The sequence below is a fragment of the Poecilia reticulata genome, linkage group LG10 (genome assembly GCF_000633615.1).
Source record: "Poecilia reticulata strain Guanapo linkage group LG10, Guppy_female_1.0+MT, whole genome shotgun sequence".
NCBI lineage: Eukaryota > Metazoa > Chordata > Actinopteri > Cyprinodontiformes > Poeciliidae > Poecilia > Poecilia reticulata.
The window spans coordinates 27302957-27317246 of record NC_024340.1 but is presented as its reverse complement, the minus strand read 5'-3'; the positions used below and the strand labels follow the sequence as shown (position 1 = coordinate 27317246).

At 38.8% G+C, this 14290-nt stretch overlaps 3 protein-coding genes across 3 annotated transcripts; 1 reads left to right on the top strand and 2 right to left on the bottom strand.

Annotated features, from left to right (window-relative positions):
* Window positions 1–1172: 1172 nt before the first annotated feature.
* On the bottom strand, window positions 1173–10076 carry LOC103471191 (UPF0461 protein C5orf24 homolog). The gene is made up of 3 exons (XM_008420036.2): window positions 10000–10076; window positions 3334–3521; window positions 1173–3088 (listed from the first exon to the last, which is right to left on the bottom strand). The coding sequence occupies exons 2-3, from the start codon at window positions 3336–3338 to the stop codon at window positions 2416–2418; spliced, it is 678 nt and encodes a 225-aa protein (XP_008418258.1). The 5' UTR covers window positions 3339–3521; window positions 10000–10076; the 3' UTR covers window positions 1173–2415.
* atp5po (ATP synthase peripheral stalk subunit OSCP) lies at window positions 4642–7980 on the bottom strand. Its single transcript, XM_008420037.2, has 7 exons — window positions 7878–7980; window positions 7541–7591; window positions 7316–7426; window positions 6598–6727; window positions 5206–5318; window positions 5007–5093; window positions 4642–4883 (listed from the first exon to the last, which is right to left on the bottom strand). The coding sequence occupies exons 1-7, from the start codon at window positions 7902–7904 to the stop codon at window positions 4773–4775; spliced, it is 630 nt and encodes a 209-aa protein (XP_008418259.1). The 5' UTR covers window positions 7905–7980; the 3' UTR covers window positions 4642–4772.
* LOC103471193 (serine/threonine-protein phosphatase 2A catalytic subunit beta isoform-like) lies at window positions 9865–13927 on the top strand. Its single transcript, XM_017307212.1, has 7 exons — window positions 9865–10149; window positions 11102–11311; window positions 11517–11690; window positions 11787–11876; window positions 12529–12690; window positions 13021–13139; window positions 13246–13927. The coding sequence occupies exons 1-7, from the start codon at window positions 10048–10050 to the stop codon at window positions 13316–13318; spliced, it is 930 nt and encodes a 309-aa protein (XP_017162701.1). The 5' UTR covers window positions 9865–10047; the 3' UTR covers window positions 13319–13927.
* Window positions 13928–14290: the final 363 nt, after the last annotated feature.

Below are 14290 nucleotides of genomic sequence, written 5' to 3'. Positions count from 1 at the left end.
GCGCGCGTTAGGACGTCCAGGTGAAGTTACTAAAACTATAAAGTAGCAGTAATAACAAACTCTGAGGAGTTCACAAAAGAATGAGGCGCCTCGGTGTTTTTTAAAGCAGACTCTGGGTGTGTTGTTTTGTGACCGAGCAGAACGGTTTCCATGCCACTTTCAGAGCCGCACACACGGCCTCCCCGGTCAGACCTCACTCTGTGCGCCATGTTGTCTTCCCGCACAGAGGACTGGCAGGAGGAAGCAGGCCGACAGGCAGGCGCAAAGGAAAATAAAAGATAAAGACAAGCGGCGAGAGCCGCTGCGCCGTGAAAAGTTATTGTTTTCTGTTTGCTTTTAAACAGCGATTTATCTCTTAACGAGATCACACAAGCATGTCCTGTTACGCAGACTGGAATTATTCACAGATTCAAAAGCGCAAGTACATGTAAAAGAGCGCAGAGTAGGCACGAGTCCTCTTTAAAGATCACACAAAAACCCCGTGATTGCTTCATGCAGCTTATCCACGCATTTTTAAATCTTACCCTATTTAAACGTCCGAAATGTTTCTGGAAATATCCGGTATATTACAGGGGGTAATATCTATCAATTTAAACACGATTTACACAACAACATGGYCCGGTTTTATTATGAACCAGCTCCTCCTTTATACATCCCTGTAAAACGCTGTATAATAGTGTCATAATCGCATCCGTGATTTAACTTGATTAACTGTAAATATGAGGATTTATTACAAAGTAATTGTTATTGTCAGAAAGGCGAAAGCCCCCTAGTGGTTACATAGGAGCATTGAATACTTTTGCAATGGGTGGTTAGAAGGGGCTTTTTATTATGCCAAAAATAAATAAAAGCCATACTAGAATTTTATGAGTTGAAGTATATTGCTGTAGTCAGAAAATAAATCTTCATTCCTTTAAGGATTTTAATAAAAAACAAAACAATTGAGTATGAGATTGTTTCAGTAGCACAATAAACCTAACTTGCATGTTTTTGGACTGTAGAAGGAATAAAGAGAAAGGTTATCCATCCACATGGACACCCTGCAAAGCTGCAAGGTAACAGAGCTAACTACTGATGAGTACTATATGGTAGCCAGAGTGGTCGAAATTCTAATAAATAGGTTCAAAAAGGCAGTGCAAATTGGCAAAGGGGTGAACTGAGCTGGAGCCACATACTTGAAAAGATTTTTATTATGGTTTCACATACAGCACATTAGGATTTATTATATAATCCACAATGCATATTTCTGATTTTCAATAGTGACAAGTATAACTACATAAAAATGGAAGTGCTTATGATAAGTCCAATAACAAATAGGAAAGACATCTATATTTACAAAGTGCAGAAAGAATAAATACTGTGCTCAAAAATTAGTAAGTTATAGCAGTTGAAGCCAATTAAAAATTTAAACACAAATTGTTTAAAGAGATGCACCAATCAATTTGCCACAGATGGTAATTTTCTTTTCTGTTGTTGTAGAACCAAAACTAGTAACTCCCACCATTTTCAGCCTCTAAATGTATTACTGTATGTATGCACTATGTAGCCTCAACAGAAATCACACAAATTTAGGGACAAATGCTTTGATACTGGTGACAGGTGACTCTGATAATGGTGACAATCTGTTTATAAAATAACCTGGAGCCATTTTTGTCCTCAAGCAAGAAAATCTGAATCGGTCAAAACTGAAGCTGGTAGGTTAACCCTAACTGCTTAGCTTTGGTGCTGGGTTGTAAAACAAAAATAAAACACATACTGTACAAGTATAGACTAGTTTGAAAACATTTTCTGTCAAAGAAGTGAGCTGGTTGATCTGTCTCAGAAAGCAAAACTAGAACAAAAACACAAGCCATAACAAAATTAAAAAAAAAAAATGTTCTGGAGCCAGGGCCGGCTCAAGGATTCATGAGGCCTGAAGCAGAGTTTCATTTGGGGGCCCACCTTCAATTCATCATAATATCCATGATTGGCTGTTTGGACAGTCTTACCTCCTGCCTTCAATTAGCTTGTATTTCAGTCGACTAGTGAACAAACATTAATTCATTTAAAAAAAACAAAAACTTTTTTTTTTTTTTAAAGAATTTAACATGGTCACTATGTTGTGTAAATTTAATTTGGGTTCCTAAGAAGATTCAATGTTGACTTATACCTTGAGCTGGCCCAGACTGAAGGAACAAACAACTCTGACATAAACTTTAAATTGCTACTTATGACTTTTTTTTTTGCTTTTTCCTGATGATTGTTTTTTTTTTCTTCTTCTTCTTTTTTGCATGCATTCATGAATTAGTGCATCTGTAATTACACTTTAATTCACTTATTAGATGTGAGTGATGGGTGATACAGTTTCTTTATTTAAAAAACAAAAAGTTTTCTGACGCATGCTCATGCAACCAAATAACAGAGACGTCTGTTGAGCTATTCGCTGGGTTCGTCCACTTTGCTGCTGGCGTCACAGAGATCTCTACTTTCCATGATGGCGTACGGAAAAGGCGGAACATCACTGCCAGGGAAGTCCAGTTTCTTGGGAATGCTGCAGTTGCTCAAGTCAAGTGTTTTCGGAGCATCACAGCCAAACTCCAGCTTTTTGAGACGAGCTAGACTCTTGATGCTGCCGGGCGGCCTGCCTGGGCTGACTTTATATCCCGCTGCCTTGGTGGTCCCCAGGGGTCTCCCTGGGCTGGTTTTGAATCCGGCCGCTCTGGTCGTCCCAAGTGGGCGTCCGGTACTTGTGCGGTACCCAGCCAACTTTGTAGTCCCCGAAGGCCTCCCTCTCCGCCCTGATTTAACAGTACCTTTCTTTTTCTTGGGGCCATCAGGCGTCAGGACCTCACTGGCCCCGATTCTCACCGCCTGTGGTTGGAAGTCACCTTGGTTCTCCTGCAGCTGGCATGTCATGGCTTTGTGTATTCCCTGCGGCAAGGGGGTAAGACTGGCGAGGGACAGCTGCAAACCAGGGTTTGCCGGAGAGGCATAAAACTTGTTGGAGTGGGTGCTGCATAAATCAAAGTGGCTGGCTGGGTGGCAGTCCTCTGCCAGCCCACTGATACAGAAGTCACTTGTGCTGCTGCTCAATCGGTGCATCATTTTTCTGTCGGGGAGAAGAGAAGTGGAAATAATGAGGAGAACATGTGTACACTGGCAAGTACAAACTGAAGCAGCTTACTTTGATGAAGCACACGGGCCTTTTTTTTTTTTCAGGTTGCAACACAGAACATTAAGGATGAAAAACAAAAAGGAAAGCCAGAGTTTCTAAAACTATAACTTGCTCCAAATCAAATAATCACTGAAATCAAAGCTTAGCCACTAATAACACATAAACGGATCAGCTCGTACCTCATTTATTGTTGGGTGTTGTGTTGGAACGGGTTAATTCTGTCTCGTAAAGGTTTTGTTCCCTCTGGAAGCAGCAGCATCATCTTTGTGCGGGCGCTGCACACCCTACGCCCCCGGTGCTCTGACCAGAGCTCCGTCCGGAAACAACCCCGCTCTTTGCAGTTTATTTATGGCCTGGTTAATCCTTGCTGAGGAGGGTTAGATGGGACCGGCAGCCATTTTTGACCCGAAAAAAAAAAAAATTAATAAAACAGCATTAACCGAGTACGCATGCGCAAAGGCGGGTCTACAAGACGTAGAGGGGATCAGAGTGACGTAGCGAGGCTCAGATCAAATATAACCAAGACCTTTCTGACTGTTGCAGAGCAGCTACATCACTATTAGATACTCTGAAGCTTTTGTYTAAATACTGATATCAACCTCATGACCATTTTCATATGTCATATTAACAAAAAGCTAAGTGTATTTTATTGCAAATTCAAACAAATTTGCATTAAATTGTTTAGTGGCTGCTTGGACAGTCTTAATATAAACATGTTGAAAACATATTTATATATATATGTGTGTGTGTGTGTGTTCTGTTAACTAGAGACAGAAATTTTGGGCTACGCTTCTTTCAAACTAGTTCAAGTTTATGACAAGAATCTGTGAACAAAAATTTTATATAGGTCCCGACTGTGATAGCTCTGGTTTCTTGTTTTGCGCTGGAAGGTGAACTTCTTCCGAGTCATTTAGTCTTTTGAAAACTAATCGACCACATTTCAAGATTATCCTACATTTGTTGTCCATCTTTCGTTTAGTTTATCCCCTCCTTGATACTACTCGCKAAAAGCCAAATTTGTGGAATGCAGAACTAATAGATGTGTTCATACTCTCACTAAAGACTGCTCCTCTAGTTACAAAGGCCCTTAGTTTGTCTCTGTGATTAGATGACAGTTTAGCTAGGCAGCCATCTTTGGGTTGAACAGTGCCATATTAAAACCTTGGAGAAACTGTTTAATTCCTCAACTGTGATTTAAACGTCACTTTACCCCCGACCTGTTCACAGAAAAGTTGCATTCACATCTGGATTTATCTACTGATCTATTACATTTGTGTTTCAGACTAAAGAGACCTTGATTAAATATGCCAGACAATTTTCAGATTTCCATTAGCAAACGCTTATATTCAAGTATTGTTTTGTATTTTTCTGTCACATAAAATCAGAATAAAATATATCAACGCTTGTGGTTCTAACAAATTTCAAGTCCGAGCCGAGGTGAATACTTTCGCAAGGTTCTGTCCATCCAAGTAGGGCAAAGACAAAAGTCAGTTTTTTGTAGTTTTTATTAACATCTATAAGAATTTAAGCACAGGCACATTGGTTTTAAAGAGTAACCGCAGTGCTAGGACAAGTAGCAATATTTATGTTAGGGTTTGCAAAATTAAGTCCACAGGACTTAAGTGTCCCTGATGAGCTGGGTCAGTTTCTGGACCTTTGTCTTAGTGGACATGTCCACATATTTGTCTCCAATGCTGACAATCATGCCTCCCAGGATCGAAGGATCTGACTGTAAGTAGAAAATGAGTTAAAAATTACAGACAACTCAAAAATATTGATACAGCTTGATATGTTTTCCCACCCTGGCTAATTGCTTTAATGCATGTTTAACAACAACAACAAAAAATTGTACCTTGGTTTCCAGCTTGATAGTTTCCCCCTTCTGAAGAAAGCCATTGAGGGCCACTTTCAGTTCAGCAAGACTAGATTTATCCAAAGGCTGAAACAAAAATGGGTTATGGTGTCATTTATCAAAGACCACATATACAAMACTAAGAGTACCGGTGATTAATAAAGTCACTAGGTCTCTGTAGAAGCAGCACATTTCCTACCTGAGCAGTGGTGACGGAGCAGATGACCTCTCCACGGTGTGCACTCATCATTTTCTCAAACGCAGAGATAACRTCACCGGTCAGAGTGAGACGACCATTATCAGATAAGACATCTACAAGAAATAAACAAAACATCCACGATCAGAGTTTACTCAGAAACAAAATGCGCAGAATTCATACAATATTATATGTAGTTTAAGCTTATTGTGTTTTATAACTGGTTAMACTGTCGATTACACGCTTCTCTGCATTTTCGTTAAAGACCTGGTTATACTTCTCTTATGTCAACGACAGACAAGGTTGAGTTATAATGCAGAGGAAACTATGATGAGAGACTAAYAAAAGAAATGCATCATGTATTCCACTAACATGTTTCAACACACAAGACAAAAATACAGGCAAKGCAATAATAAGTACCAACAGAAATAAGTGGTCTCACTATGTGGGTCCGAAATGAACACATTCATCCTCTGATTAACTTCAGAGGARGATTCAAATGCATCTTTAAATGATTTTCATGAGCACAATGGATCAGTTATGACCTCTGAGGTTAAATGTTCTCATCTTAACTGATCAAATAGTGGAATCTGTAATCTCAAGACAAAAGACAAAAAACAAAAAAACATTTTATTTTCAACCATTAAATAAGACACAGCAAACAGAATCCTTATGAGCATGCAGAGATTTATTTAGTCTGMATGCTCAAGACTAGCTTCTTCACATTTTCCTTTCTTTTGATCTCCAACAGAGTAGACACAGGGTCTTCAAATCCAGGTCCTGTGGGACGGTGTTTTGCAACTTTTAGATGCATCCCTGGTCCTACACACCTGAATCTCCTCAGTTTGCAGTCAAGTTCTCTACAGTCCTGCTAATGACCTGACCAGCACCCCAGCCCTCAAGGCCTGGATTTGAAGACCCCTTTCTGGTGTATTATTTACTAATGGTGCACATGTGTTTTTCATATTACTGTTTAGTCTAACTAATCTCAATGTTGCATAAAAAAAAATTTAATTGCACAAACTCGTCAAAGTAATTGATGACGTAAACAGTAATTATAATTGACAATATTTTTGTTTACACACATTTTTTCAGTTCAATTTAAATTTATCAAACTTTTGACTGTTCTTCTCCAAGTTGCTGTGTGTATTTATGTATATAAAATTACAGAAGTTTTTTTTTTTTTTTTATAAATTAGATTAGGGCTAGTAGCAGCCCTAATCTGAGGCTTAAGTCAACTTTGAACGTAGCCTTACACATCTAACATTCTTGTCAATTGTCAAATTTACTCTCTYGCAGCTCAGTTAAAAGTTTTAAAGACCACCGTGGTCTAATGAGCAAACTTAAACTACTGCAGTGACAACATGGTGGTTGAAACAAGAGCTCTGTACTCACTGATGAGGTTGACAGTRATTGGGGAAACATTGGCCTTTGCAAGGGCATCGTGGAAAGCCTTCTGCTTGATGCTGCGCTTGACATGAGGATTCATTACAATACCAGACATCTTGGGGTCCTTGATCAGGGCCTAAGAAAAYAAGGCAGAAAAAAAAGAATAATGTTGAGGTTGTATTGGATTGTTAACAATGATAAATAGGCAGTACTTTAGTTTATTTTATTTTTATGAAGTAATTTCACACTAAACCATTGGTGTTAGGCAACAGTTTTGTAATTTCGGTCCAATTTAAAAAAAGAAAAAGTTGATCAGATTTTAAAAACATTTAAAAAGTAGTTCTACATTTACTTACTGCTACTTACTTACAGAAAACAAAAAAACACCTACGGAACTCTCTTCTGGCTTTGGGCATGAATAAATTGAGATGCGATCACCGGCAGATGCATCATTTACAAGAGCTGTGATTTTAAGAATCCTGCTTTATAAGGATTCTTAACAAAGCAGGAACACCGGRAGAACTCGGCTAACTTTGATGTAATTTTTGTTGTTGTTTATGGGCAAGAAATTATGAAAAATATAGAGGGTTCCAGTTGGAACAGTGAATTGAGTCAGGATAKTTTAGGCAGTGAGCTAATAATATGATTTAAATATCATTCATCTATTTGATCTGAGCTTAGAACTAATTCTTGCTAAGAATGAACTGAACACTACACAACTTACAGAAACTTTCCCCAGCTCCTGCTCCACTTGGTCCAGTTTGTTCTGCTTACTGGCCGCAGAGAACAGAGCTGTGGCGTAGCGGCCCTCCACTCCATAGACTTGGATGGGAGGCTAGAAATAAAGATATAGTGTACAATAAACAATTCCAATGTCCAGCTGTCCGCCGATTATAATAATGATGGCGATTGTGTTAATGATCGATCGGCGCAAGTCTAATTCATTTACCTTCACCAGTTTAGCTGCTGGTCTGATAACAGACGTGCTGAACCGGCGAGCCTGGTGGGGAAAAATAATCACTGAGCCGTTACGTTAACAAAATGAAATGAGCACAGAGCAAGCTAAATCGGATTTTGAAGCCTTCTACGCCGTTTACGTTACAGACAGTTAGCTGCAAAGCTAACACATTAGCAGTCATTCAAGTGCATTAACTCGTAACCATTTTCCGAGTATTTAGTGAACCGGAAACATATATAATGTACAGGGCATGCAGTTAAGCTTGATTAATATCGCTTGGGACTAAGGTAAAATCCTGCAGATGACGAAAAAAGTGTCAATGTCTTACCTGCTGTCCTAGCATGTGTGCTGCCATTTTCTCCTACAGCTGTCCAGAGTAGAACGAGCTACTGCGCATGTGTAGCTGAGAAGGAGCTGTCTTCCTATTCTTCTTCTTCTTCTTTTGCTTCTTCTTCTTCTTCTTTTGCTTCTTCTTTTTTTGTTTTCTGGCAGCTGGCAGACCAACTGTCATGGTGCATTACCGCCACCAACTGAACTGGAATGTGGACAAGCGATAAGCAGGAAGAAAAACTAATGCCAAAATCAACTTAATCATTCAACTTCTTATTAATAAACTAAATAATCTCTTTAAGTTATTTTTTAGAATAAAAAAAACACTTAATTAGACCTTTTATTACTTTACTGATATCACAACTAAAAATGTTATCAATTATAAATTTTATATTGATTTATTTATTTTTGGAACTACCTTCTTTCTGATTTATAAGCATCAGTATATTAATAAAAAATATACTGAATCATTTCAGGAAAAGTACATTTAGGAGCGTTGTTTCAATAAGAAATAGTTTCTGACAGATTGGGATGGTCAAAGTCAAGCAAAAATGTTCTAAAACATATAATTTTGGAAATGACACTGCCCAAACATTATTATTATTATTATTATTATTATTATTATTATTATTATTATTATTATTATTATTATTATTATTATTATAGGTTTAATTACATACAATGTTTGAACAAATATTAACAATGCTTTATAACTATTATATCAAGCAAACAAACTTGATGCTGTCTGATATAAGGAAACCATGTAATAATTTATTGCTGCATATTGTTACTGGTGAAGAGGATATTGGTTAGAACAATATTACATTTTTCTTCTCCATACTTTTCATGCATCAAGGACAGTGAAACTCCACCCAAATACTCAAGGATCCAATAAGGAAGGAATAATATTTGTGTTTTTCAGTTTTAAGAATGTTACTGGATATATGTTGTAAGTAGATTGATCACATTTCTCAGTCTCCAAGGGAAAATTTGCAGTGAAAGCCCTATATCTGTCAAACCTCAAATGCAGGTGGCACTAATAAAAAGAAGTAAAACCTGACTAACAACATGACATTAGATTAAAAAAAAGTATATATCATGATGATTCAATCTAAAAAAAAGTCCAGAAACTAAAGTCATTGAAATATTTCATTGTATAAGTTTTTACAGTAATTTCTAAGGTTTTGGAACTTCATTGACCTACAGTGAGCACCAACATTAAAAATGAAGAGAACAAGGAACAGTAGGAGTCCTTTCCACGAGTGTCTAACCTACCGAAATGACTCCAAGAGCACATCAACCACTCATCCAGGTGGCTACAGGTAAATCTGGGCCAAGAACTAAAGCACTGTGCCTCACAGGCCTCAGTTAAGGGCAAGGTTCATGCCTCAACAATAAGACCGAGACTGGCCAAAAATGACATTTTTAGGAAAGCTCCAATTTCAGTGCTGATAAAAACAACACCCCTTCTTTCACTCGCCCACCCCTAAAAGAAAGGAAAAAAAGAAAACAAACAGCAACACAACAATAACAACAAAAACAAAAAACACCTTAATGACCCCCAAGTTACACAAGCCTCCGCAGAGTGACAAAAGAAAATCTTTATAAGCCATTTACAGAAAAAAATCTAAATACCGTCCAATATTTTARCTTCACAATATTTGACCGTTTCCCCCTCCCCGGCGTGTAAATGGTGCGGACCCACATGTACTGCGTGACCTGTAATGTCTATTGAGGTTTACATGATAAAGTATCAATTTTTATCCTTCAAACAGAGAATATAGTTCAGAGGGTAATTTAATAGAGCTATTTACACCTTTAACATTATTATTATTTTTTTTATTATTAAACTAAGACACTGATTTGATCCACGCTGGGCGCGGTGACATCATTAAAAATAATACGCGTTGATCTGCAGTGTCGCTTTCCGATCAAGGTAAGCAAAGGTGAGCTTCTTGGTTATTTTTCTCTGATAACAACGAACAGCACTACTAGTGCATGCAAACATCACAACATCTGTATTAACCAGCTGCAGGAACGGGGCAACCACTCCCATCCCAATCCTCATCCACCACCACCACCACCTGCTGGGAGACGCAGAGCAGTCACAACATACCTACCGGGTTTCCTGCGGGCTTAAAAGCTGGTCGGCTTGCAGGCTGACAAGCATGGATGACAAATCGTTCACCAAGGAGGTGGATGGCTGGATCGAACAGCTGAATGAATGCAAACAGCTAACAGAGAACCAGGTTAAACTCCTGTGTGAGAAGGTAAATGCTGCTAATGTTTATAGGCTGATTTAATGGCTAGCGGGCAGCTAGCTGGCACGTCTTCTGAATATCTGACTTGGAAGGGGATATTTTCCGCAACAACAGAAACCATTTGACTGCAGCCTCCATATTCGAGAGATGCTACTCGAATATGGAGAAATGCCTTCAATTTGTTTTGCATACTGGTACCTTCACAAAACGCTCTGGCATACTCAGGAATAACCTGCTGCACGATCYGAAAGATCACAACAGCTATTGTTTTCTCCATATCTTGTTCATAATACCTATAATGCCACCGCTGGTGAATTTTGATGTGGGCCATAGACAATTGCCCAGGGCAGCATTAAATGGGGAAGCATGAGCACGAAATATATAAAAAAAACAACCAACAAACAAAATCAGTTGCACCTTGAACAAGTTTTCTATTGCTTTTATGTACATGCAAACAGTGGGGAGATGGTACCGCTTGGTGTTTCGGGAAGCAAGGTAAATTCTTTTTGCCAGGCTGTAAAGGCGTCATGCTCCAGATTCTTAGATAATTTCCTACATTTTAAAAGAGTCTGGAAGGCAGCAGAAGGAGGGGCTTGTCCAAGGTGCATGTTATGCGATAATCTTGCTAAACAGGAGACCTGTCGCCTGGATAATTAAAATGACTAAGATTAAAAAATAATTACCAGTATAGTTTTGTTGGAGTTTTCACATAAACGTCTTTGATTTAAAGAACGTTGCACTCGTTTACTGTGACTTAAAACAAGTCATTTCTGTCCATTTTTTTTCTCAATTAAAATATTTCTGAACTGCCAATTTTCTCTTTCTCTCTCATCTTCTGTCTCAAGTAAGGTYACAAGTCTTTTGTTCTTTGTCACTGCCTGCTTTCCACGTGTAAAGTAAATCGCCGGTTTCTGTGGAGGCACCCGTATGATCTTGAGTTTTTCTCGGCTCTTTATTCCAGGCCAAAGAAATTCTTACCAAGGAGTCCAATGTACAGGAGGTGAGATGCCCAGTGACCGTCTGTGGAGATGTCCATGGGCAGTTTCATGACCTCATGGAGCTGTTCAAGATAGGAGGGAAGTCTCCAGACACCAACTACCTCTTCATGGGAGACTATGTTGACAGAGGCTACTACTCTGTGGAGACRGTGACACTGCTGGTTTCTYTAAAGGTTAAACTTCTAACATTAATGCATATTTAAAGCCTAGTTGGCTATAAAAATATTTTTTCTTTTCTWCAATTGTGAGCCTTCATGTTCAACATTTTAATGTTATTGGAGAAACTGGTTCTGAACGCTGGGAATATGAGTCTGCAAATTAATCTTGACATAAATGTCTATGAACCCTTTGAAAGTGCATTATTTTCTGTTTGAATAGGTACGATTCCCTGAAAGAATCACAATTCTCAGAGGGAACCATGAGAGCAGACAGATCACRCAAGTGTATGGTTTCTATGATGAGTGCCTGAGGAAGTATGGAAACGCTAATGTCTGGAAATACTTCACAGACCTTTTTGACTATCTGCCCCTCACTGCACTAGTAGATAACCAGGTAAGGGTGTGTAYATGGAGCACCGTAGAGGAGAGTACTTAGAGTTATGTAAAAACCAAAAACAAAGACTCATGTATTTACATTCCTGTCTTTAAGATTTTCTGCCTTCATGGAGGATTGTCCCCCTCCATAGACACGCTGGAGCACATCAGAGCGCTGGATCGGTTACAGGAGGTTCCTCATGAGGTACGATCACCCCATCKCAATTTAAACCATCGGCTGCMATAACGTGATTTCTAYATCAGCCGTATTTGTAAAGACAAATGCCAGGAAAGGAACAAATYCAGATGTGCATGTAGCATTGGCACTTGGCTAGGGGATGTGTTGAAATGGCCGTCTCTGCTGATCCAGAATTATATAGACTTTGTTTTGGAGTACGCATTGGACGCATATTGCCTCYGAGTTATCTCAGAGGAAAAGTTTGCCAACCACTAATCAGCCTTCCTTGACTATTTCAGTCCTCAGACTTAAATCCCGAAGAAATCCTGAGGAGTTGAAGGAGAAAAAGCTAAAGAGAGAACTCAGCCTTCTGGTCCATCTAACGCTCTAAAATCCACTTCCAATTGTTAATAGTCATTGTCTTGCTAATTGAAATGGATGAATTACATTGTCAGCATGTCATCAACGTCTGCAAAGGTTTCATAAAAGAAAAATTAATTTGATACAAATGTATTCAAGTAGTGAAACATCCAAAAAGAGGACAGCACTGCTCTGGGGAGAGTATGCAGAGAGGAGTAGTGTTTCTGTAGGTTCAAGGTTAAAGAGTAGAGGGTGATTTATATGTATGTATAAAGTGAGGGATGCTCCACCAACACTGACACTTTGCTCCATGTCTTAGGGTCCTATGTGTGACCTGTTATGGTCTGACCCAGATGACCGTGGTGGCTGGGGAATCTCACCCCGTGGTGCCGGCTACACATTCGGCCAGGATATATCTGAGACTTTCAACCACGCAAACGGCTTAACTTTAGTTTCAAGAGCCCACCAGCTGGTGATGGAGGTACTGTGACTTTCACTGCTCACTGAATAATAATAAATGGGTTCTAAATGGCTAATGCTGTGTTTTTTTTTTTAGACATCATGACCACGAGATTCTCTTCATACAACATGTGCATTAATCTCAAATTTAACCCTAACTTGTTAAGCAGGCCTTTGCATTCGGTTTATTGGGAAACATAAATATGTGTGAATAGTTCTTACCTCCTGTCATGTTCCAGATGCTTTCAGATAATCATGCCCATGTTTAAACAACCATGGAAACAGGATTTGCATCTTAAACACCATTCATGGCCCCAACAGTTAGTAACACTTAGCGTATCTCTTGATCCAGGGTTTTAATTGGTGCCACGACCGCAACGTAGTGACAATTTTCAGTGCACCAAATTACTGTTATCGCTGTGGAAACCAGGCGGCAATCATGGAGCTCGATGATACCCTGAAATACTCCTTGTAAGTGCAGTCTCTCTTCTAAATCCAAATATTCTAGTGGAACTCTGCTGTTTTGTAAATGCAAAATACATTTACAAGTAACGATTAGCTCTGATGTCTCCTTTAGTCTCCAGTTTGACCCTGCGCCTCGCAGAGGAGAGCCCCATGTGACGAGGCGCACACCAGACTACTTCCTGTAAAACAACACMATGAGAGGCTGCACAGAGGCTGAAGAAATGGAGACCGTGGTGGTACACAGGCTTTGTGCCATGATATTGACTTTCACAAACAACTTCTTCTTGATTTTTACCTGTCTGTGCATGAATTAAGTGCTTGGAATGATTGCCACTCTTTACTGTACTGTTACACTACCTGCTGGTATGTCAGGAAATTAAAAAAAATATTACCGATGACRAGTTAGACTGTTGGACCAWATAAGGTCTTTAAACTGCATCCCGTATTTGGCATGACCTTATATCCAAGAAAGCAGTGAAAGCATTATAGGTTTTATTTTGTAGCCAAAGTACAACAGCGTATTCTGGAAGTAGAATAATAAGGTTAAAAGCCAGAATTRTGTATGATCTACTTACACTTTTGTATTTGCTTTTTTTTTTTCTTCTTTTTGCTGCATTGCATTGGGAGAATGTTCTTTTTATACCATTTCAAGTAGTTCTGCTTCTGTTATCACAATGTATTTATTTAAACCTGCATTACTGCTGCAAATGATCTTACTTGTGTAGTATAACTTAATGTTTTTCAGCCAGAACTATCTAAAATAAAGACGTTGGCATTCCCTCTCTCCCTCGACAGTTACGGTGCCTTCGCTTTCTGTTYGGAGGTCAGATTATTCAAGTTCACAGTCGTGAAACTCAAYAACGGAGGTCTCAGTATCAAGTATAGCTGYTGGACATACAGTAAAAGATATATTGAAAGTTGCACATGTAATTATTTATAAACACTTCAAGCATTTTTTTCATTAGACAAAACAGACATATAACTTTRTGACACCCAAATGTGWACATGTTCTTTTGATGTTTGAACACATGAAATTGAGATAAATTAATCATTGTTTTGTATTCCTAATTAGCAGACTACTTACTACAACTTGTAACAAATTTCACTGGCTTTCAAACCTGCTATTGGAACCTACAACTTTGTGTAAGGTTGATGTT